This window comes from Drosophila kikkawai, chromosome X (assembly GCF_030179895.1).
Source record: "Drosophila kikkawai strain 14028-0561.14 chromosome X, DkikHiC1v2, whole genome shotgun sequence".
NCBI classification, from domain to species: Eukaryota; Metazoa; Arthropoda; class Insecta; order Diptera; family Drosophilidae; genus Drosophila; species Drosophila kikkawai.
In genome coordinates, this window is record NC_091733.1 from 17,220,749 (window position 1) to 17,246,944 (window position 26,196).

The 26,196-nt window shown below is 43.1% G+C and overlaps 1 protein-coding gene across 1 annotated transcript in view; it reads right to left on the reverse strand.

Annotated features, from left to right (window-relative positions):
- Window positions 1-19,942, reverse strand: part of NetB (Netrin-B) — a 49,742-nt gene extending 29,800 nt beyond the window's left edge. The window contains exons 1-2 of the mRNA XM_017162619.3: window positions 19,311-19,942; window positions 16,944-18,484 (exon numbers count right to left, since the gene is read on the reverse strand). Coding sequence (XP_017018108.1) covers window positions 16,944-18,484; window positions 19,311-19,312 — 1,543 coding nt within the window. The 5' untranslated portion in view covers window positions 19,313-19,942. The remainder of the gene's footprint in view (window positions 1-16,943; window positions 18,485-19,310) is intronic.
- Between the last annotated feature and the right edge of the window lie 6,254 nt (window positions 19,943-26,196).

Sequence of the window (26,196 nt, forward strand, 5' to 3'; positions counted from 1 at the left end):
TATCCTCATTCCTAGTCGCAGAAACAGCCCCATTCCCAGTCTCAGTCCCTGTCCCTGTCCCTTTCCCATCACAATTCAGCGGCATAGTCATGATACGCAGACATACAGCTGCGGTCAATAGAATAAGTCAAACTAAAAAAAAAAAACGAAAGACTGTAGAAACTTCCTGCTGCTAAATTTAAATAATTAATTCTCCTATTCCAAAAGCTTTATTTATTTTTAAATATTTCTAAATTGAATTTCCAGTTAAATATATCAATGTTGTATCATTATGTTAGCTTGCAAAGAATTTCCCCAGTCTTATTTTCTTGCACACAACTGTTTCTTGAGCGTCAGCATTACGTATACGCCGCGTTCGCCGCACAGACTGTGATTTGCCGCACAGATACAGCGTAAAAGAGTGGAAAGGGGGAAAGAGGAAAAGGGAAAAGTACAGGGAAAGAAAGAGGAGGCAGGGACAGGGAACAAGAAGAAAGAAGGGTATAAAAATATATAGATAGAGGCAAGTTGAAGGAAAAAAGGGGGCACAAGGGGAGAGGGCCATAAAGGACGACAACGCAATGGCGACTATTGACAGAAACTCTTTTTATAAACCGATCGTAGAATCGATAAGCACCAAATTTAAACAAATTAAACTAATTTGAATAATAATATACACAAAATAGAGTGAGAAATTTGAATTTAAAAAAACCAGAGATACAACTTATACTATAAGTGCGCCTATAGATTCCATCACCTGTTCCTGCCTCTAGCCACAAGTGTGACACCCACTGTGCCACGACACCCACCCACCCACTCTACCCCCTTCATTCCCCCTCTCGCCAGGCTTCAACCTTGTTTATGAGCCGCTGACTAACTCCACGGGCCGTGGGGAGTCGTTGTCGCCGTTGTGGGCGTCGGAACAAAATCGAAGGACAACACACAGACGGCCACATAGATAACAATTAACAAGGTTTGCCAGTTGCCAGAGAAGTTGCCTAACCCCCTGACCCCTCAATGCCGCCGCATTGTTCAAAAGCGGCAACTGCTGCGGCGGCTGCTGCTGCTGTTGTTGCTGCTGCTGCTACTGTGTAACCCGGCGGCTACGTTTTGGCAATCTTAGATGTCGGCAAACATTTCGTGTGCGTGCAGCTCCTCTTGGCCAGACACCAGCTAGAGTGGGCAAGCACTGAGAGAAATAAATTCCAAAAAGAAAACTCTTAAGAAAGATCTGAGTGTTGAGGTTTCTCAATAGCTTTAAAGCTTAAGTTTTGTTTTTAATTAGTTATGCATTATTTTTAAATAAAATATTGAATATTATTATTTAATATTCCAATTATTTTCTCACAGTGTAGCCTGTCTCTGGTCTGATCTGATGTATGCCCGCGATAGCAGTCTCAGTGCACCCCACACAAGCAACGCTCTCGACACATGCAAAGCAAAATTAATGTCTGTTAATGTTTTGTAACCATTTCACTTACCCCGCTTACCCCCTGGCTAAACCCTTATCCTACCTTTAACTCCCACCCCCTACCCTTATCTTTATCCTTTGCCCTTCCTTTACCCCCAAGAGCAAGCGAGGCAAGCAACCAAAACTTTAGCCACAGCCTGCAAAGTGCTTAATGTTTCATAACACAACCCAGGAACTGACGAACTGAGAACCAGGAGGGCGGCGGCAGGAAGTCAAGTAGAGTCTGGGCAGGACCCACTACAGACAGGGTCGGGGCTGGAACAAGGTGACAAGGGGTGGCAGAACAGATCAAACGGCATTGCTGCAATCTCACTTGCCATGTTTTTGATGTGTTTCTAGCCCAAGGGAAATACATACCTCAGGCTCTCAGAAAAGATCAATGAACTTAGGGATCCTAACTATAAATATTCAAAAATATTTTAAATTATGAATATATATATAAAACTCAAGCCTACTACCAAAAACGAACCCCAATATCTGATAAATCCCAAAGGAAATGCTAATTTGTATCTAATATATCAGGAATCCAAGGGGGAATCTGCCCCTTCGATGGACTTATATCGTGTTCCTGCCCCATCAATCTGCATCAGCAACAGCAACAGAGTCAGAAGCGGCGGCAAACCCATGCATATTCATTGACCACCCGCACTTGGCACGTTCCGCAGCTATAGTGTCCAGATATATAGTGTATATCGAAGCACGTAGCTGTGGGAGTTGCTGCGGCAAAATGCTCAACTCAATTGCAATTACGGGAAATGTTAGCTTATAATTTGATTAAACTTTTCAATTACAATATGCAATGAAGTTGCTCACTCGTCAGGTACGAGGGCGTGCCGCCAAAGGAGGCGTGGCCGGGAGAAGAAGCGAAAGGGAAGAAGCAGAGAGGAGAGAGGAGACTCTGTCCGCTGACTGCTAATTCCCACAATTACAATTTGCTGGCAAGGCAATCGGGAGCAAGCCAACTCCCAGAGACCTCCCAGGGGGAAAAAAAAATAAGTTGCTAGGATTAGAGAGGGATAGTAGACGCACTAGAAGATACCCTAACCGAGTAGACTTTAATAAAAAATACTATGCATACTGACTAGCTGAGGTAACCCCTTCCTGGGCAAGTGTATCAAAATTAAGTTGCACCTGCACCTGCCAGGGACTCGGCCAAGAGGCTTGGCCATGCGCCAGCCGGCCCCCAGAATGAAGCATATGCCAAGGCCTAGACCCGTCGCTTCTTTCTCCCAGCCACCGCTGTCTGCGTGTGGTTCATAATCTTAAATTGCCAGGACCGGGCCCAGGTTCAGGTTCGGCTGGGGCTGTGCTGGAACCCTGCCATGTACGTGCTCATGTGTGCAATGCGATAGAATTTCCCTGCTGCAGGTTAATCTAAATTAGTAAAATATACACGCGGAGCCGGCAGCAGCAGACCGGCATCGGGTTTAACCAACTCAAAGGTAAATAGACAACGTCACCGTCGCGACATTGCAGCAGCCTCAGCATCAGCATCAGCAGTGGCAACAACAACGACATCGTCAAGCGTCGACAACTCTTCAGTTTGTTTGTTGCTGCTGGTGGTGCCCCTCGGATGCGGTTGTGGATGCAAATGGAGCCAGGGAGTGGGACAGGGACTGGTGCTGCTACAGAGGATGCCTTAACGCTTGACGTTGCTGTTGCCGTTGCCATCGTCGTCGTCGTCGTCGTCGCCGGCCCATGCAAAAACCAAAGTAAACTTTAAACAAAACTTGGCACAAAGCAGCCTGACGTTGCGGGCTATTTGTTTGCCAGAGATGCCCTTGCAGTAAGCCGTGACTTTAGGGGGAATAAAGGGAAGAATATATATGACAAAAATAGTGAAATGAATTAGCTTTCTTTTAGAGGAATTATTCTGGTAAATAATATCAAGTTTAATAAATAGAAGAAGCTCTATTGAACCTTAAGTGGGAAAAAAGTAGTCCCCTTAACATGCTGACCTTCGATAGGAAATCCCCCAATCACAGTTCCCATTCTGCAGTCACAGCTCTTGAGCCCTCCTCAGCTTACTTCCGGCCCCTGTCTCACCTTAACTTTCCTTACCTTTACCTATTTTAAGCCGCTTTGCTTTCACAATCACGTTACAATAACAATCGCAGCAGTAGCTCGTGACTTCCCCTACCAAAAAAATATATATATATATATATATTCTTCCTATAGACATACCCTGGCATCTCTATTCGCTTTCTGCCTTTGGTTTTGCTTTTGCTTTTGCAGTCAGCGGGCAACGAGCATAAGAGGATTTTCATTAAAGCGCATAAAAATGCGCCCCTCCTGCGGCAGTTGCCATTCTTCTTATTCTCCGATTGTGGGTATCTCCGCATGCCGATACACAGAGAAAAAAAGAGGAGGGGAGGAGGGGAGGAGGAACAGAAGGTGGAGCAGAAGGTGGAGCAAGAGGAGGAGTTATACCAGACTGAGGCCCAAAAGAAGGGAAAAAAATCTATATATGCCAGCAGAGTCCCGTTCTGGCACTCGACTTCAGTCGCAGCTTCAGCAGGAAATGGGTGAGGGGTGAGAGGAGGCGCGTGCCCCGACATCAGGCCTTGTCTTGGCCTTTGCCCCCCTCTGACAACCTCTCACCTAAGCACCTAGTGACCCCCACAACCCACAAACCAAAGTCAGCCAAAAACGCAGCCGAAAGGTAAATAAAGTTTTAGCTAGAAAATACAGAAAAACAGCCTCAAAAACCAAAGAAAATCCTATCTAAGAGCACTTACTCTCCATTTTCTTTCCCTTTTTCTGGCAGTGTAAGGCCAGGAGCGGATCGGAGTAATAGATGTCACAGATTAGTAGCAGCTGGAGTCGCGGGAGTCAGAGTCTGCGGCTCAGCCGATGTCGCTGTCATTAAAAGTGTAATAAATATGACGCAGGCAGGCAGCAGCAACTGTGTTGCAACTGCAACATGAGGAATGGGCTGCAGAGGCCGGGCAGAGTCAAGTACATCGTACGCTGTAGTATCACTTGCACGTACTTGTCACTCCACTCCCTGCCTCCGCTCTTTGCCAGGCTCTTCGGCTGCTGTTTCGGCCACGATTGCCCTTTGGGCTGCATGTCTCTCGGAACAAGGCCTAGACAGCTTGTCAGCAGCTCGTCGTGGAGCATGGAGCAAGCAACATTTCACCCCCCGGGGTGGGTAAGAAGCACAGCCCAAGACTTCTGCTTGACCTACGGGCTGGCGCATTATGTCCAGTCGGCTGAGCCGGGGCTGAGTCCATTCGCGGAGGGGACAATCACTTGAGTGCCCCGCCGCACTTTGCATAAAATTAATATCGTTCCTTAGCCTTCTCCTCCTCCTGGATGCTGGGTTGCTTCCGACAGTTCATTGCGAGTGTTTTAACGTCCGCCACATCCGCTGGCCAGCTTTTCCTTCTTTTATTTTTTTGTTTTTTTTTCGGTTTGTCCGCTCGCATAATTCGCTCTCTTTTTTATGTTAACTTTGCCATTTCAAATATTTAATTTTAAAAAATAATTTATTCATTTCCGGCCAAGCGGGAGGCCCTTCCTGTTGATGACTTTCCTGGGCTTGAAGACCACAGCAATTCCATTTGGCTTTGTTTTCGGTATCGCGAGGTGTTCTTTTGGGGGGGTCGGAAAATGGAAAATGGAAACCGAAACCAAAACCCAAAAGCAAGAGCAAAAGCGAAAAGCGAGCTGTAATCAGAGCCCAGCCTCACCCTGGGCTTCTGTAGGAATTGCCATCTGTGGAAGTGTAAGTGAGCCTGGTCAATATGAATTTAAATAAGACGAGAAAAATTGGATGCCACAACTCAATAAGCTTCAAGGGAACTGATATAAATAGAACGATTTATTAGGAAAGAGAATTTACTCTTGATAATAAACCATATAAAGTAACCGCAATGATATTAAATCTGCTATGTTTATGCCGCTTTTTGCAGGTATTTAAATTACATATGGAAAACGCATGCTGCTTTTCCGCTTTTCCTCGTATGAAAAACTCAACTGAATATCAATCAAAAGTCGCCTTGGCAGGCCGAGTGATTAATGAGAACATATTAACCGCTAGAGCTGGGGCGAATCTTTCGCTCGCTTAATGGGTTAAATCGTAAAAATCACTCATACGCCGTGTGCAACTGCAGGGAAATCAACCAAAATTGATTGCACTCATTTGTGCTCAGCTTAAAAATGCATTCGATTTAATTATCGCGGATAAATTTCAGGCCCAAATACCCAAACCCAAACCCAAAACTCGAATCTGGATACGAATTCCCCCAATCCGCGGCATCCAAAAACCAATCCAATCAGCAGCAGCCGGTGCTGTTGTTGCTGCAGTTAATTGTGCGGCTTTTTTTGGCATCGAAACTGGAATGAATCGGTAGTATATAAAGTAGGGGTGTTCGGGTATTCGAATATTTGAGTATCTGGTGGAAAAGTGAACAAATTTCAGACATTGTCTTGATACCTTTTGCTGTCGTTTTTAAAATGTATTTACCCAAAATTTAATTACGCAAATTTATTCCTAGTCACGTTTTTAGCATTGTGGCTTTTCGATTTTCCACTCAGCGGAGTACCTGCCTCTCCCCGTCACCCCTCTTCTGTCTGTGTTTTATGTTGGGAAAATGTTGACAATTAACGATTTAAATTGCGTATACGCCGCATCAGCCGCATGCATTTGAAAAGTTTTTATTTTAATGAAACGCGCTCTCTCTCTCTCTCTCTCTCTCTCTCTTCCTGGCTAATAATAACTTTATGTGAGTGGAAACAACAAGAACAACAACAACAGCCAATGAGCCATGCAACATTTTAATGAAGTCAAAAATATGTGAGATTTTATTAGTGCATTTTATTGTTTAAACATACTAGCATGTGGGTGGCTTAGCTCTCCTTTTGTTCGGCTGCCTTTTGCGGCCATAAATAATGCGTAATGAACCACCTCCGTCCAGGAGGAGGAGGAGGAGTCGGAGTAAATCACTTTGTTAAGCTTTTTCAAAGTGTTTTTGCGAATTTTACAAAAAAAGTACCCTGGAAAACAAGGGGGTTTTAGGGGTATATTAACTCAAAAACAGAGTTAGTTTCAAGCTGTATTTTAAAATATATTTAACTTTGTATATTTTAAAAGTTCTTAAATATTTTTAACTTAGTTTAAGCTTTACTTTCTCCTCTTTTTACAGAATATATTTGATTCGATCATTTACCTTTGCTGATTTTCCACATTTTATGTAAAATGTTAAGCACTTTTGCGTGCATATGAGCATTTTAATTTTTTTTAATTAGCCTGCATTTTATTGCGAGCCCCAACCCGCCTTTTTCCACCTCATTAGTCGCTCGAGGGGCGTGCTGCTGCCACAACAATACATCATTTAAGCCTTCATTAGTTTATCGGCCAACGGCAACTGTTGGGTTGAAAGTTATTAGCGACAGTTTAAAATTAAATTGGCCCAGAGTTTTATTTTCCATCGCCGTTGTTTCGCTTGTTAGCATATTCATATGAAAGTTAATGAACTCGTCAATTAATTTTCCATTGTTTGAGCAGCCGCTGGGCAATGACAAATAATTCAATATTAATATCCCGTCGGCTCTCTGTTCGTTGCAAAGGGCATAGGGAATCGGTAGAGAGTAGAGTTTAAATCATTCACGACTGAAGAAACTTAAAGCCGAGTTTTATTTCCTTAAGACCAAGTTTAATTATGGTTTATCGATGCGAGATGCGGGCCAAAGACAAACACCAAAAGTTTACACAGGCGGCACAAGGTAAATATTAAATATGAAATGAGTAAAGAGACACAACGCTAGCTTTAAAATAAAGATTTAATTTTAATAGAAGTCGAAAGATAATTTCTGTGCCTTTGCTTAGGGCCAAGTTAAGTTAGTTTCTCTGTTCAAGAATGTTGACTAAGCATATGTTAAGTGCACTTAAATGGGAATTTTACAACATTTTTTAGGCCTAGATATTTGCTATAAAATATGAAAATAAAGTATTCCCTCATATCTAGCCACATTAATTAATTTGTTTTCTATTTTAGGGAATTCATGAAGATATTTCAAATATTTTAAATATTTTTTAAAAGCTTTCCCAGTATTTATTTGTGATTTCTGAGAAACCCAATAAAAGTGGAATGTTTCTTCAGAGAAAACTGGGTCGTGCAAGGGAACTTGCTTCTCATTATTATTCGGCAGTCTTTCCGGAGACTCTCAATCCTCAATCAGATGCTCATGCAGGGTTTCTCGGAGACCCCCCCTTTTCTCCCTTACTCCTCTCCGCGCACCACTTCTCTCCCATAAAAACCACGCAATTTGCTACACTTTTAACACTTGCACGGCTCAATGAAATGCAACGAGACGCACTCAACTAACCAGCCCCCGACGTCCCTAGAACTGGAGGCCCCAAAGAATAGCAGCAGGGGTGGAAAGGGGATAGGGGAAGAAGATATATAGGGTCAAGGGGGGGACTAGAAGAAATGGAATCTGAAATGCTTTTGCTTTTTGCAGAAGCGAGCAAGCAATTCAAACCAAACGAAGGCCGCATGATTCTGCGGTTGCCCCACTCTCAGCACTCTGCCCTCCCCTCCTGCCACCCCCCATGGTCAGTGTAATCGAATCTCTGCTTCCATTGCAGCACTGCCTCACCTCCCCCCACTCGCCCTCCACGTGGCCCTCTCTGGGCTGGCTTTTATTTGCCTGGCTTTTCATTTGGCAGTCAACGCTACGCTTTCGCGCTTTTCAACGTTAACGACTACGTGCCGCAGTTTTAACTGCCTTTTACCTAGCCTTTCCCCTGGCCCCACTTCCCCACCCCCTTTCTGCTTTCAGCAGCCCTTTTGGCAACACTACGTCCCTGCCCTCGAGTGACCCGCCTGCGGTCCAGGGGCAATTCAAAAAAAAAAAAAAAAAAAAAGGAGAGAGAAATACAGGAAAAGGCGGCCTCAAATTGCAGCAAAGAAAGATACAGATACAGATACAGATACAGATACAGATACAGATGCAGATGCAGATACAGCTACATAAATGGTATTCGAAACAGAGAACTTTGCCATAAAACGGCGCCTCTCCCCTTAAGTGTTTTGCGTTAAAAGTCCACATTAATACCGGAGCAACAAAACAAACATAAGGGAGCAAATTATAAACTAACCCAAAAACAAATTCGAATTGGAAGTAATTAACACTTGCCTGCTGTGGCGGGGGAGTGAGGGGCACAGACAGACAGACAGGCAACAAATCGCTGCAACTTATTAACAGTGGCCCTCCCCCCATTCCCATTCCCATTCCCAAAGCCATTTCCATTTCCATTTCTGGAGGAAAAAGGGCCATCAAAATGCTGCCTGGAAATTAATTTGTGTGTACGTGTGCGTGTGCGTGTGCTTGGGGGACTCCCCATTGGGACACACACACAATCGACTTAGTTGTTGCTGTTTTAGCTACCTGAGGGAAAAATACAACTTTTAGCTTGGCCAAAAGTTAGCATAAATATTATTTTTTAAGTTTTGCTGCTCTGCCTTTGTTCTGCACTTAAGTCCTTCAAAGGAAAAACTTTACCCAGCAAATAGAAAATAATATTTAATGCTCATTTAGTCGAAGAGAAAAGAAAGAAATAAAAGAGATAATCTAAGATATATGGTATATATCATATATTATAGAAGATAAAAGATAAGATAAAAGTATTTTTAATGCAAAATGTAACCTTTTCTCTGCTTCATCTTTCAGTGTGTTTTTCTGGGTCTCTTGTACTGGGCTTCTGAATACCCATACCGCCCCCCTCTGCTACATGACCCCTCTAATTTTCTTCATTAACACACACACAGTCCCTTAGCCAACCCACACACACACACAACCACACACTTATGGCAAACCTGGCCACGACAAAATGCTTTAATAGTTTTTCCTTGCCTTTAATTTATGGGAATTTTCAAGACAGCTAACGAGGTGGCAAGCTGGGAGGGGCAGCGGTTCCCGGTGAGGGATGAGGGGGACACACACACATTGTAAACGAGCCTCGGCGACAACGCCACTCGATTTGTCACCCTCTTCCCCCCCAAAATTTATTTGGATCGCAATGAAAATGGCTTTTAAATGAAGTTCTGGAAGGGAAATAAAACCGAAAACTAACTAACCAGACATTATTTTGGGTTCACAGAGAGAAATAAGAGGGAAAAGGTAAAGAAAAAGCAAGAAAAAGAAAGCAAATTAGTAAAAATAATAAAGGAAAACTTAGAGTTAAGCAAGGTTTGTTTTAGACAATGATTTTTGCTCTCCCACCACTAGGTATTTCCCGATTTTCTCTCTCTGTATACTGAATGTACTGAGTGTAATCGCTGCTGTTGTTTTGCCAGCGCCTCAGCTGCGGCATAGAACAAAGCATTTGGCAATTAAAATACCGCCGGACGGCGGCTTTTCACAGGTGGCCACAGGTGGGCAGCCAGACCGCAGAGAAGGAAAAGCAGGTCGGGCTGAGAAATTGCATTTTCATTGACTCAATTGGGCAAGTGCGCAGCTGAGATATTGAGCGAGCGAAGCCGCAGGAAAATGCCGGCGGAAAAGCGGGAAAAGTGTTGCAACATCGCAGCAGCATAAGTCAACACTAATTGCAATTTGCAGGCAAAGAGAGAGAGACAGGCAGAGAGTAAACGAGGGAGAAGGACAACGAGCACACAAACGGAACTTTGCCATTTTCAATCCCACAGAGAGTGAGGATTTTTTCAGTTTTACCCGCTGAATGGAACGAGCAAATGAATGACGTACTAAATGAATGAATGAGTGCCGAGGCACACACTGAAAGCACTCATAAAGAAGCATACTGAATATACAGAAGGCACATACAAAAAAGAAAAAAAAACATTTTTTTGCAGTGCACAGACTCGGGCAAATTTAATTTGCACAGCTCAATGCCAGTGAAAAGAAGTGACAAGCCAGGAATTCAAAGCCAAAGCCAAAGCTAAGGCAAAGCCAAAGGAGCCACAAAACTCGACTGGGTTTAATAGTGAATAATTAGTGAATAATATGAACTTGTAACCGAAATTCAAACCGAGACACAGATTTGTTTTCTCCGAATCGAAACGAAACGAATCTTTTCGTGACCAGAGCCCAGGGTCGTAATCAGAGCTCAGAGTACTTAGAGTGCATGAATCATTCCTATAATGTACGAGTGTGTATTAAGAGTTTCCCACGAGTGTGCATAATGCACTTCAGTGCTTTGAAGTCTTCGAAAAAAAAAAGAGGAAAATCATTTTGGGGAAAAACAAAGAAAACAAGCAAATATTTTCTGTGGCCCAGGACTTGGGTAAACACTATAAAGGCAAACAAGATGAAATGCAAAGAAAACATAAAGAAAACCCAAAGAAAAGCCAGGGTAAAGGCAAAGCAAATTAATTGAAATATGCTTTTGTGAGAGGCAAAAATCCAGAGATACACCCAGGCTACAAAATATAACATATATTTTGAGAATTTTTACCAATTTCTCGCCAGTGTAGGCCTAAGCAAATGCCTAGAATAGGCCTCTTTAGAGCCAAGTTGGCCATAAATTACCTCAAAAGAGCACTGAGCCGCAAAGAAAGCCATCAGATTGGCCGACCAAAGACTATTTCCTTGCCTTCTCTGCGGTCAGTTTGTTTGAGATCATAAATAACAATTTACATTTTATAACATAAACTAATTGGAGCAGCAGCAGCAGCAGCAGCACCGATGACGACAGACCCGAGCTCTTTGAAGTGCAAGCAACAGCTGCCCAAAAATAGCCATAATAACATGACTCGAGGACGGCGGTCAACCACTTCCAATTTTCGGCTGAGATACCACTTCCATATGGGAACCGAACCGGGACCAGAGCGGTCCGCGTGGGCGTTGCTTGTTTTGCCAAAAGCCAAAATAGATCTGGTGGAACCTCTATAAAAGGCCACAGCAAATCACAATTTGTCTGGCCCACCTCCGCCTCGTGTTGTGTACATATTAAGCTGTTATTTGTTTTGTAAACTTGACAGCTTCACACTGTCAATGGGTTATTTAAGTTCGATTAATCTAATCCAGGTTACCATTAATATCTCAGGCATTAAATCCAAGTTAAAGTTCCCCCTAAAGGCCAAGTTCCTATCGCCTCAGTGTGAACCCATTCAAAGTTGAAAGCCAGACAAGAAGCTAAGCGCTCTTAAGGGGGCGTGGCAACTACCGAAGCTGCTGCTGCTGTTTGGTGCAAAATGCTTGCACAAATTGAAAAGTAATTGCTTGAGAAAAAGTCAGCAACAGAAACGGAAAATATGCAACAAACAGCCACTAAAGAATGCTGCTAGTCGAGGGAGGAGAGCGGGTCTTGTGCAGTTGAAAGGTTTCGAGTTGCTAGCTAAAAGCCAAAAAGTCATCAACTTATCGTTGTTTTTCGGCAAAGCCAAGACCGGGCACAAGAAGAGAGGGGGGTTTCAACAATAGAGCGTAAGTTGCAGGGTGTTTTCCCGGGCCTGTCTTGCACTGTTGCAGGCCAAGTTTGGCGGGGAACTGCCAAGCTCTGATGCTCGGGGGAGCAATTAAATGCCAGGGAAAAGTGATGAATCAAATGGGGGAACAGAAACTAAGGCTGGAAGAGGAATTGGAACTGGAAATGGGAGTCCAGAAAAAGTCATTATGGTTGGACAGATGGAAAGGATCGAAGGGAATTCCCCCGAGAGAGAGAAAGCCAAGTCCAGTTTTCGGTTTCAGATGCAAGAAGCGGGCTAAAGGAAGTACTGGAAATTCTAGAACAAGAATATAGGCAGAAACTAATAAGGATTTAAGGAGGATCATATAATAAATATTCATTTATTCCCCTGCTGTATCTGCTTAATTGTATTTCTCGTTTGGGCAAAAACTAATTGTGACTTAGTCACTCTTTTTTTTTTTTGAAAAATAAAACCCTCAACTATTCCCAACTCAATTTGCATCCACTCAGCCTCGCTACGTGCTTGGCTTTGTTAATTTCCCATTCAACTGGAGAATGCTTTGAGCTCAATTGGTTGGGAATCCTTTTCTGCATTCCTGCGATGCGTAGTAGGGACATTCAGTCTCCGCCTAATAAACAAAAGTGTTTTATTCAAAAGCATTAACATTTCTTGTGTAATTCCCCTTAAATTCCAGGCATTCAGCCTAGGAAATCACATCCATAACCCGACTCTGACGGCTGACCAGCTAAATGGGCCTGAACATGCAAATTAAGTACAGTCTCGAGTCCTGCCACTACACAAAGGAGACTCATTATGCACTTCCGCGCTTCGTCCTCTCTAAACAATTTTTTTTTTTTGTTCCCAAGGATTATTTTATTATTTTTTTTTTAAGGCAAACTGCATACTTTCAGGCGCCTCGCCAGCTCAACTCCGAGGCAAAGCAAACGAAACAAGAGCAAATCCAACCAAATGGAAGCTGCCACCATTTTATCACATTGACACGCCAACCCGTTGCCCCGCAGGATGCTTGCTGCAGGATGCTGGATACTGGATGTTGTGGTTATGCAATAAAATGTAGCATTTTGCTTTCGGTTTGCCAGAACCAGAGTTCCGAGCTCCGGACCAGAGTGCTCCGAGTTGCATATGTGCAACAATATAGCTGCCAACCGCGCTAGGTAACTCCAGCCATTACTGCCACTGTTCCAGCAACTGTTTCCCAGACACTGAGAGAAATTGTTAATCTATTATATTATTTATAATATTTTTTTTTAGCAGGTTTGCATGTAAAGTTTGAATTGGAAGTGAGGGAGCAAATTATTTTACACATTTTTTTGAAGATTTTGAAGATTAAACAATATTCTCTGCCAGTGCACCACTGACAGTGCAACTTAAGCAGTACTGCCGCAATTTGTTGCAAGTCAGTTGCTCTAGCCCAGGACACCCACACTCCCACTCCTGCTCGTACTCCTTCTCGGGGATTCTGTATAAATTTGTAGCTCCGCTTACACTTCTCTCTCTCTCTCTCTCTCTCTCGCATCCCACCCACCCCCCGGACACGTTAAATGCGCACAGCTGCCGGGATTACCAGGCGGAATTTGCAAATGTAAACGCGGCGAATTAGTCGCGCCCCCGAACATTCCAAACACCCCTCGCAACACCCTCGCACCGAGGGGGAATAGTAAACATATGAAAATCACACACAAATAAATGTAATAAAGAAAGCGGCATCTCAATGAGGGACGCAGGACGCAGGACGCAGGACGCAGGAAGCAGGACAATGTCCCCTTGGCTTGTTGGTTTCCCTTGCCACAAGCCACTCCCACCCCTGCCTCGGCCTTTGGTCCTGCAATGCAGCCTGCCAAAAATTTAACAGATGTCTCGCATTAGATGCGCTTCACTCGACCCCTGAGACCCGCGAGCGGTGAGCCAATGAGCCACTGCTGGCACAGTGGGCCAGGCAGTCAAAAATCTGGACTAGGGTACACTCAGGGCACCTCTGCTGAAAAGAATAATTCCAACAATAATGACTCGGAAAATGAATAGAAATAATGTCAATGTGATGTACGAATTTTCCTATGAAATAATAGAATATTTTCTCATTCTATTTATTTACTAACTATTTTCCTTCTTCAAACCACTGTGCCAGGGCACTCTGTGCGGGTGGATGGACACGGGAATGGGATCAATTTCTCGGCTCGCTCACAACTGCCACCGGGAAACGGCAAACGGAATCGAAACAAATAGTCAGCGAATAAAGCAAATCTAAATATTAATGTGCGACCCAATGAGTTGGAATCGGGTGGAGCTGGCAAACCAAGAGGGGATTGGATTGGCTTGGACAATGCTCGGGGACCGCGAGATAAGCCACAGGACAGCAGCAGGTAGCAAAATGAATCGTTTCTCTCTTTCAATGTTTACTCTTTGCTATTCCCGCGACACAATGCCCCTGCCTCAAGGGGTAGTCAAAGACATTGGGATTATAAAGCCAATATAGATTGATTTGAGATAACAGGCAATTTAAAAACGATTTTTGGCTACTACATAGAAACATCAAATAAAATTAATGTTTTCCCTTTTAATCAGTTTTTGCTCAAGTCAAATCCCTATTTCATTCATAAAATTGTTTTTATATATTAATGTTGAAATTAAAGCAAGCACTGAACTCGCAGATTCGGTGTGAAAAAATCTCGAATCCCCTTTGTTTCTATTTGTATTCGTAAATCTCTAAAGAGGAGAGATGCTGCTCCAGCAGCCAAGTGCTGGGGGTCAGGAGCTGGTAGGGAAAGGAAGTGGGACAGCCGTCGGCTGGAATTTCGCCCAGACATAAATATTTTTTATCACTTTCCGAGCGCTTCATCTTGGCAGAGCAGAGCAGGGCTCAGACTCATCCCTTATCCCCGCCGTTTATTTCGTTGCATTTGTAATGAAGTCCAGAGTCTCGGATTCGGAACTCCGGCGGAGGACTAATTCAAATTTAAGCCATAGAAAATTAATTTTTCGCTACCCCCACGGTGGGCGGAAAAAGCTTTAGCCCAGCGTGGTTGGTGGTTGCTACTCGAAAGTAGACAAACAACGTTCGGCTTATTTGGGCTTAGTTTGGCTTCAAGGTCAATTAAGGGCCGGCAGCCGAGCGTTAAAGAGTTTAGGCAAATTTCAGCCAGGATCTAGTGTCCTTTTATGGAGATTTCCAGCATTAAGGAAGAAGTCTTGGAAGCAGGAAAAAATACGAAACATTTTCTTGATAATAAATTATATATATTTTTTAGATTATTTCATTATTTAAAAGTTCCTTGCAAAAACAAAAAAAAAAACAAAAAACCTATTTTTTTCTCTTTAATTTCCCCTTGTTTTTTGGCTAATCCTTTTCGTTGGTAGGCCATTTCCCTGGGCCAATTGTCATGGGCTTGCCCTGCCGCCATAAGCCATAAATTTGTGCCAACTGACATTCCGTTGAGTCTTTAAGCTGACCTTCGACCCCCATTCCCAGACCCATTCTCTGGCCCATTGCCTTGCCCATTCCCTGGCCCATTCCCCTGCATCCAGGCACTGGCCTTCTCTGCTTTTTTTTTCCTGCCTTTTCTGGGGGGCCCTTTGATTAATTCTGGATGAGGACGACAACGTCGCTGTCGATGGCCCACAAAAAGTTAATCGTTAGTAATTTATGGCTCTCGTCGGAGGCGGAACAGGGGGCGTGCCCGAGCCTAGGTGAGGCGGTACATCGGAGTAATGCGAACCAGAAGACGATGATGAAGATGGCATAAACTTTGACATTAAATATGTGCACACACACACACACACATAGAAACCTATTTTCATTTGTTCATAAATTATTATATATCTTCCTTGAGAGCCTGGCTTCGATTTAAAGTGAATTAGGAGCCATTTGATTATCGCCAAAGATAGTATTTCCTTCTCGGCAAGTGGATAATGGTGGGTTGGTTCTCTGGGCCCAGACAATCGTCTCGCATCGAGGCATTCAACTGCGCCATTCCGAGTGCTGAATAAAACACCAAAAATGCAAAAAGAGAGAAGAATGTTGATGGCAATCCGAAGTGCTCCGTAACGAGGGTATCGAGGGACATCGAGGGGCACAGGCGAGGCACACAATGCTCGCAATTGAAAATGCCACTCGATACCCGTGCCCAGTGCCTGGGCCCTTTTCCCCTTCCCCTTTCCTTTCCCCATTTCCCCGCCAGAACCAACAAAATGCACTCAATTGCAGTGTCCACTGCAAGTGACCATGAAAAGAACTCTCTGGTCTTGACCGAGGGTCGGTCGAGGGATGTATGGAATGGTATGGGTAGGCACCACTTTAGGTTCAATGGAAGCAGAAAAGATGATACTGATTCGCCACCTCGTTCATCATGTTAATGCCCAAGGTCCAAAGTGGTTTCGAATTCATTCAGAAAATGTCGTTGTCGTCGCTGACGCCTTCACAAAAGACGACATTCATTTAATTTAGGTTATTCTTCGGGCAAAGCCACATGCATCTTTTAAATACTATATGTGAATATGGGAAAATGTGTGGAATAGGACGATATATATATATATATAAAACTCTGCAGGAAGGAGGCACACTTTAAAAATCAATATTTTCATCTACCCAAGTTTTGCTCAGTGTGTGGGCACATAATCAGTTCAATATATCTTCTTTAGTGCTGACTTAGAACCCCAAAACTATTTCAGATAACCCTATCTCACAGTTTTTCAAGTGTCAGCTTCAATTACCAAACAAAGATATGCCCTTTATGCTTGAGGTTCAAGAAATATAGTATACGATTTTTAAATTTTCCTCTAAAGATAAACAGTATTTGAGTTTGTGTTATCTCAAATTATTTCATTAATTATGACCCAGGCATCATTAATAACCCACAGAAAAGTGATTAACCAAGGCTTTCTCTTAAAGCTATTAAGTCCATTGGAAAGGATAAAGGACACCCTGAACGCGTTTAAAGTTAACTTTAAAGGGTAAGTACAATAGAGTAAATATTTAAGATTGAATCTCTCAATTAATCACATTAAAATCTGTCCATATATATATTATCCCAGACAAACTAGGACACCACTTCTGTTGGAATAAGAAAGGAGGACTCTTTGGTCTTTGGTTTACTCACTCTTGCACTCGTTGGCATCGTTGTCGGTGGCCCTGCCCCAGGGACGGTCAAAGTAGAAGGGCTTGCAGCGCTCGCACTCGGGCCCGGCGGTATTATGTTTGCAGGCACAGGTCATGGCCAGCTTGGCGCCCAGCTGCAGGCCGCTGCTTCCGATGGTCATGCGTCCAAAGTGACCGCCCAGCGTGGCTCCGCCCGGTGAGTCCTCATCTTGACCATCGTCCTGGTCGGCCCCTGCTGCCGCTCCTGCTCCAACAGTGGCCACACACTCGGAGGCATGGCCATTGCACTTGCAGCGTCCGCCGACGGCAAAGTCAGATACCGCGTAATGCTGCGAGACGGGCAGAGCAGGGGGTGCGGCGGCACTGGTACTGGGTGTAGTCGGAGGCGTGGTCTTGCCGGGCAGACTCTTAACCAGCGGCGGCGGCTGGGGCGACGTGGTAGCCGCCAGCTTGCTCTGGTAGTGCTTCTCGTAGGCATTGCTGCCCTTGTGCTTTGAGTGACGCTTGCCGGAGGAAGACTCACCGTCGCTGGCATAGTCCAGATGCAGGTCGTCGTCCAACTCGAGGTGCTTTTTGGGCTCCTCGTACTCCTCGTCGTAGCCGGCATCGGCACTGTCGTTGTCCTGCAGGTTATAATCGTACTCATCCTGCTCCCCGTCCAACTCCAAATCTGGATCGTCGTCCTCGTCGGCCTCCCGGCTGCCACCCATCTCGTCGCTGAAGCTGTTGGCATTGCGGGCTTTCAGCAGCTGCGGCGGCAGCTCCAGACGATGGAAGACCACCCGGATGTCGGTGGCTGTGACCCAGTCCTGCAGGACCAGCGAGGCGTCCAAATCGTTGGCCGAGGGTCGACCCTCCAGCGTATTAAAGGCGAATCGCTGGGCAGCTCCGCCACCACCGCCACCGCCGGCACCGGCATCATGCTGGGCATTGATGCAGCGTGCCTCCTGCTCGTTGAACTTGGAGATCTTGGCCCGGTCCGGACGGCCGTAGAACTTTTGACACTGGGAGCTGTAGAACTGGAAGGGCTGCCAGGTCTGGCCAAAGTCCGAGCTCTTGAAGATGGCCAGGGAGTCGGGGCGCGGCGAGCGCGGGCAGAAGGAGAGCGAGATGTAGGTCAGCTCGTACTTCTTGCCCAGCGACAGGGTCAGGGTCACGTTGTCCGGCGGCGCGGAGTCGGGGTCGTGGGGCACATTTACCGCTCCCGAGCGCCAGCAGGTTACGTTGCTGGGATTGTTAAGGTCAGTCAAGGCTCCGGCTCCATACCGCTGGTGCGGCTCACAGAGGCGGCAATCGCCGGCACTGCCGTCGCGGAGCAGTTCGCAGTACCGCTCCGGCTGCTGGGCACCGCACACGCTTGACGCCTGAACAGGATTTCCGTAGGCGGCATTCACGAAGCTCGGCAGGCACTTGCGAGGCTTGCCCTCGAAGTAGCAGGGATCGTTGGCCGAGATGCCGCCGGCGGAGATGGCAGCGGGTCCAACGGCGGCCAGCGCCAGTATCAGTGGCAGGATTAGGGTCCTCATGCTGGCAGACTCAACCCTGATTGGGAGAAGGAATGTTTGGAATGATGAGACGGAGAGGTCAAGTGACCGCCGAAAGCCTCTCCGTATTCCATGTTTCATTAAACTTCCAGCTCGATTTTGGGCATCAAAAACCACAAACCACATTCAAAAATTAGACATTTTCAAGGAATTTTAATTTTAAAAAATCAAAATTAGTTTTTAAACTAATTTATGCTTAAATTGTATTGTAAATTTATGCATTTACGACTTGTTTTCTTATCATTTAAATTTTTGAATTCAATTTTAAAGCAATTTTATTATGTTATGTACCTCTTTTAAATGTTCTTAAAGAAACTATTTGTTCACAATGAAATATTAATTATTTTACTCAGAAATAAGCTTATATTATTAGCGAACTTTATTTTAAATAAATGTCTCATGTAGATTAAAATAATGTGAGTTTATTTCTGCTCCAAATTCATTTTTAAAACACCTTACACTTCTTATTTACACAAAAAATACATAGATCCCAAATTGCTGGAATAACAAATCCTTTAAAAAATAAATTATTATTTGAACTTTAAAGAGTTTAAACATTTTAGTTACTAATTTTCTTCTTTAAAAGTTATATTTTAGGCATGATTTAAATTTTAAAGGAAGTTTCACTTAGTTTCCCATAAAAATTAAAACATTCAATTAAAAACATAAAGGGTTAGGAGCCTCTCCATAGGTGAAATTCTTTTGTGGTTAGTTTGAGTTATTCCCTAATTTTTGTGCACAATGGGGCGCCATAATCGACTTTGAACTCGAATGAAACTTGGGAATATCAGTGCTTAGGGGGAGTCCTGGCGAACGTTACGTACATTGGCTCGAATACGCGATACCTCGCACTCCACTCCTTTCTCTGTATTATTGTTCTCCACTCCTCTTTCTCTCTGTTCGTAGTTCTTTTTCGTTCACTCACTCGCGAGGATCGATTCGCGATCGCGGTCACCAAAACAAACAACAACAAAAATAAAGACGCGGCGACGACGGCGCGGCGCGGCACTCACGACGTCGACAGCAGCAGCGACGGCGGCGTCACTGAGTCTGTCACGGCATGCAACAGCTGCTCCGTCCCTGGCTCAGGTTCTGGGTTCCCTAATTCTCCAACTGCCAATTCTCAATTCTCTGTCTAGGTTGTGGATTCTCCGGGCAGCGTTGCCACTCGGTCAACGGCCAGCGTGGTTCTGTTCGCAGCGGCGACGTCCTAGCGCCAACTTGGCCCAAAAGTGTCCTGGCTCTCCGTTCTGGAGTCTGTTCCGACTTCCGACTCGGTTTCGGTTTCAGTTTCACCTCCGCACTCGGCTCGGCATGTTGCACTCTCACTCGCACTCGAACAAAAAGCAACAAAAAGACACGACGCGCCTCGGATTCGGATTCGGGTTCGGGCTCGGGCTCGGGTTCGTTCGTTCTCGCTCGGAATGGCTCGGACTCCGCGTTTCCGCCTTGTTGTTCACCTGGGAAACGTTTGTTTGGTACTGAAAGCGAAGAGCGTGATGCTAAATGATGCCATGTTGCTGGCTGCTGCTGCTGCACAGTGGGATTGCGAGAGCATTTATTTCATGCGAAGATATTAATTATGGCAAATAAATATTATGAAAACTATTTTTACGCTAAATTTATATTACTATTTTACTTTAAATCAAAATTAGTATTCAAATATTTTGTTTCATCAAATGAAATGTAAAAGTTTTAATACAGAACAATAATATATATGATTTGTAAGGTTGGAAATGACTTCTCGTTCACCGTTTTGCAAACTTCTGTTTAATATAATAATACCCTGAATAACATAAGCACCATGAATTGTGTCTCCAATCAGTTTTTTTTAATCTTCCGTTTAAATAATAAATCAAGGCGTTGATTTAACTATTTTGCCCACTGTGCGCTGTGAGATGCTGCTAATGTATGTTGCTGCCCAGTCGGCAGCATATGTTGCTAGCTCTCTTCTATGTCGCGAGCAACATGTGCTTGCTGCCTATGCCAGCCAATTGGGTTTCATTCAATAATACAATATAAATTTTGATATGTCTACGTAAAAACTAAAAAATAATTTTTATATATGTATTTTTTTGCTATTTTACTATTTCAGCCATAAAGGAATAGTTATCAAAAACCGATTTGGGTAGGGCAAAGTAAGAAATTAGAGCTTAATTCGTAAACTTCATAAATTATTATTATTATTTACAGGATAAAATTACTCAACAAGCTTTGCATTGTATAATTTATATTTTATTATATATTGCATTCACTAGTTTGCATTATTGTGTATTAAATTATCATTTTAAGAAATAAAAATGTTTAAAAATCGGGAAATGCTTTAAATAAGTCCAATTAAAATTTATAAATTATCAAGAATGTGTATTTAATGTAATGAAATGTACAATAAATATATAGCTTTAGGTTTGGGGAAATGTGCTGCTTGTACTGTTGTCGCCGCAACATTTATATCCAAGGCAACATATGATGCTTGCTCTCTTTAGCTGGCATCATTGTTGCCATGAATTCCTCGATGTTGATAAAGGAACCAATAGATAAGAAAAAAAATTTTATTTATAGTAAGTTTGTAGAAATTCGTTTAATTTAAGTAGTATTAGGGTCTTTGTAGCCCTATGTTTGTACAGATTTCTCCAGTTGTATACCATATATAGCTAAAGCCTTTCGATCCCCTACCCTCCATTTTTCGATCTCAAAACTTCCGCTGTCATGAATTCGTTTCCATTTCCATTCACAACTGTAAAACGCAGACAGACAAGGACCGAGCGATGCAGCCTGAGTGCGTGAGAGCGGGTTAACTGTGGCGTCGCGACGGAGAAGACACTGAGACGCCTGCGCAACCGATTTGTGCCTCCGCCGGCTCCTCGCTGCCCGCGGCAACGCTTCCTGGGAAGCAGAAATCTTTAATGCCGCGAGCTTGCCCAGCGGCATGTCCCAGCCACCCAACTCCCAGCTCCCACCTCCCTGAACCCATTTCATTGGACGCCCGCTGGCCAGTAATTTGTAAAGAGCGGCTTAAGAGGTACACTGTGAAAATGTTTGTAAAAAAATTTACATTTTATAATATATCAATTCATAACAATTAGGGAATTCAACTTAGCTTAAAATATATATAATATTTTGTGGGATAAAATATCTTATTTTAATTTAAAGCTTGATATATACAGAGTTATCTTTAAATATTTTAATTTTATGCTCTAAATTCTTTAAGTGCACAAGTGGAACGTGCCGAGAGAGAAAGAGAGATCTTTTCCAGGGTTTTTGCGACGAAGCTTCCGTTCAAATGGACTTCACCTCTAACTGTACCATTCCCTCACAGAAAGTCACTGGAAAAATTAATATTAAAATGGACAATTCAAGATAATAAACAATATAAATATTGAAGGCAAGAATAAACAAAACATAAGAGAGTAAATGGGTTTTGTTTTGGAGTTCAACCACCTTTCAGTCTTTTTATATCGAGTGCTGGTTAACTGATTTTGTAAACAAAAAGACTACAAATAATTAACAATAGGAGATGGAACCTTAATATATTCTGGCTTGCAGTCTTTAAATAACATATTTAAGATATATTAAATATTTTCCCGTGTACTTCTTCTGGTCTGCTTGCCGCCTTTTGATTTATTGTTTTTGACATTTTTTCGACATCGTGTCGTCGGCTCACATTTCTTCGGTGCCCCGAACCGCTCCGTCTCCTCCTCCTCCTCCTCCTTAGAGTTCGAGTCCGAGTCCGAGTCCAAGTCACAGCGTTTCAAGTGGATTCGGAGCTGGAAATCTGCTCGTTATGTTTTATTTATAACGGATTTGTTGTTGCCCGCCGCTTTTGGCTTTCCGTCGTGCATTGTTTATAAATATTTATGCCAGGCCGCACATGTGATGAGGACTTCTCCTTTTTCTGACCTGCTCCGGATTTGCTTTCGTTGTTTTTTCCCTCCCTGATTTGGGTTCATTTTGGTGATTTCGGTGATGCCTCCTGATGCCCGTAATGGAATTTTAATTTTATTTGCTTACTGGCCTAGCTGTCGAGGAATACTTTCCAGTCGAGCGCGATTTCACTTCGCCGGGAGCACTCCCCCAGCCAGGAAAGTTAGCAACAGCTCCAGCTCCAACTCCTGTCCAGCAGCTCCTCCGCTTGACGATAGCTCCCGGCTTAAGGTGCACTTCACAAAATAAACTAGATGTTTTCGTTTATAAGATTTAGCTAGAAATTATGGTCAGGTCAGTCCTCCCTTACTTACAAAAACAAGAGAAAAGGCAAGCACTTACCTGCGATTTGTTTTATTGTTAATTTATAATAAACCATTCAAAATTATTTCATTTCTTAAAGTGCACCGAAAAAAGCACATAAAAACGTAAGGTGTAATTATGACGCCCCAATGTTGGCCGGGCGTAAATGGAAGTGGCCAGCACCTGATCATTACAAACATTATAGAACTGGCCCGATGGACCAGTTGATGGCCATGCTTATAGCTGGGCGTTAAGGGGGCGTGTCGCCGGCGAATAGGCTTTGCCAAATTACTCACGATGTATATATATTTTACAAACTAAAAAATAAAACTAAGCTAGGAAAATGCCTAAGCAAAGGCTTTTCTTTTTCGGGAGTCGATGAAAGCGGGTAAAATGAGATGAGAGCAGGCGTTATTACAGGGAAAATATTTAAATTTAACAAAAATTAAATAAATCACAATTAATATATATAATTTAAATAATATTTGAATATTAATTCTATTAAATTATAAAATAATTTTAATAGTTCTAAAATTATTTTATTAAATGCTTAACACTAACCATTTTTCCATTTTTCCCCTTTTGAATTTGCACATTTTTCTATTGTCTTTAAAGTTACCTGAAACTCGAACCATATTCCTGTCCAGAGCTGGTCATGTTGTACATCATAAAATGCCAGACAAAACACAAATCAAACCATTTTGCATTTACTCACACTTATTCATGGAAGAAACCGCATGGAAACCTGAATCAAGATGGGACTTTGATGTCTAAAAATGGAAAACTTGACTTAAATGGAGGTAACTTAGACTTTAAAGAATGCCTTAGTATATATTTTAAATAGAAATTTATAAATATTTATAAATATTTAGTAATTAATTTATATTATCAAATATATATACGTTTTGTTGGGTGTATGAAGACTATATATTAATTACAACAACTAATAATTACTCTTCAGCTTTAACAACATATTTAGGGAAATAAAATGTCTCGAAATTAATCTAGAATATATTATTTATTTCACAAAAATATATATAATTAGTTTATATAGTATATGTATGGTATATTTATTTATCACTCTCACCTGAGAGAGCCTCATTCGAGAGATATTTATGACATAACACATACTCCCGGTCGATACCAATTCCCAATCCATATCCTCCAATCCCCTGGCATATTTATTTATTTGCGTTTGTATTAAATTCTCAATTCATTTTCCAAAAAATTTGTCGGTTTGCTGCTTTCGAATGTTTGCTAGAATATTTGTTATTTCCCTCGTCTCTGGCTGTTGCGGTTGCTTCTATGTATTTCTAATGAGCCTTATGGGTGACTGGACCCCCTTTACCCCACCTCTATTGTGTGTGCGTGCGTGTGTGTGTGTGTGTGTGTAATTTCTTTCATTTAAATGATTTATTTATTTTTGCTCATTGCCTTTCGCCAGCTTTTTGGCCCGGCCGCCCCCTAAAACACATACAAAACATTCCTCCCCCTCCACTGAAAGTAATTTCGCTGGCCAAAACACTGTATTTATATATATTTCCCAACTTTACAGTTGCAAATTATAGCTTTTTGTGAATTTTAAGGTTGTCTTGATGAATAACTAGCCAAGTTAAGTGGTCAAGTTGAAGCACAGCTTTTCCCCAAGACAATACAAAAGAGCTGTAAAAATATTTCCCAACGATATGCGTCTTATGCTTTATATTATATTTTTGTTTTCTCTTTGTGTAAATGCCCCTGTGTGTGTGTCTTGGCCTGTACCCCCCCTCTGTTATCCCCGCCACCCCCCGCATTGTTGTGGCTTGCCCGAGCTGCTTTGGTTGCCGGTGTTTTTGCTTTAGTTGTTGCTAGGAAATTGCTTCTGGCATTTGATTTGTACATCATTTTTAACGAAGCATAAAGTTTTCTATATAAGCGATGTTTCGGCCAAAAGGAGGAGGGAGGGAGCAGGGCCGAGAGACAGACAGAACACATCCTTGTTCCTGGAGCTCCTCTTGACTCCGCCACAGAGCCCCATCGAGTTAATGAACAAAATACAAAATACAAAAAAAAAAAACGTGGCATACAGATGTATTATTTTTATTATATCGTGCCTCCGTCGCTTACCACAGAATGTTTGCAGTTTTCAGTGCGTCCTGGTCTGCTCCTGACAGGATATTAAATAGGCATTTTCATTTGCAGGAAATATGAAATCAACAAATTAGAAAATTACAATGCGAATGCCAAGAGGGAAGAAGGCAAACAATTTGAATGGAAATTCCGACCAAAACTTTGGCCATTATCACAAATTATTTTTGCTTGGGGTAAAAGCTTTTATTTTTGTATATTTCAAGGTTATTATCTTATATTTTTCTGGTCGTGTATATTTTGAACACAATTTATTGGGACAGAGGGTCGTGACAAACGTGGTGAGAATGTCACTTGTGACTTGGAGGAACTCGATTCTCATCGATCTCTAGCCGAGCTCAACGAACCGAATACAAAAGAATCAGCGGAAGATTTCTACAGATCTTCCACGGTGGCACTGAGGCATGCCACGACGTCTTCCACTCGAGTGGCCGGGACCCAGGCGATGCACCGTCCCATTCTCAAGTGCACCGTCCCATCAGCATCGCCATCAACATCATCATCCCCAGCTCCTGCCCCCGGCTGCCGTCTTCATCAACATCGATGGGAGACTATCGGAAAATCACGTAATAGGCACGTAGACCAAATATTTACTTAAGCCCGGTCCCGGTCCCGGTCCCGGTCCCGGTCCCGGTCCCAGTGAGGGGGAGGCTCAGGGCCACATTAATGTTGTGGTGGCAACCAATTGACTTGCCCACCGAGGATGGGAAGCGTGAAGGAGTAGCTGTAGCTGGAGTAGACAATGACTTCCTGCTGCAGTAGTTCGACTTAATTGCCCGCATTCAGTGCAGTGATGCACTGTGAGAAAAGTGTAATTGTTTATTAACAAATTACTATATTTGATAGCTAAGTCCTTGTAATCCAAGAGCAAACTTTTATCATACATCATTTAAGCTTAAAAATGTATTACGTAAGCCAATAAAATTTTTTTTTTAATTCGGAAAGGTGACTGAAAGTGTAATACCCTGCTAGGTTATAAAAAGGAACTTTCAGGCTCTAGTAATTTTTCCCTTTTTAATATTACCATATTTCTTGCAGTGTGTGGCAGCTGTGCCGCTGCGAGTGCAACGTCAAGTTCAACATTGACTCGGTAGACGACGGTAAATAAGCAGCTCCGCTCCAGAGTTGACTTTGCATTCCGGGTGTTGCCATAGTCGCAGCCCCCGTGGGATGGATGAGCCTTTGGGGCTGGATATATTCCTTTGATGACCTCCCGCAGCGGGAGGTTGGAGTTTGGTTTGATCTGATCCCCGGTCAGGGGCCAATTCCATTGATTAGGGCAGTGCGTCGTCTGTCCATCCATTCGCCGAAGCTTTCCCAACGAGAATCCTCTTGAGGAAATTGCCAGCATACACA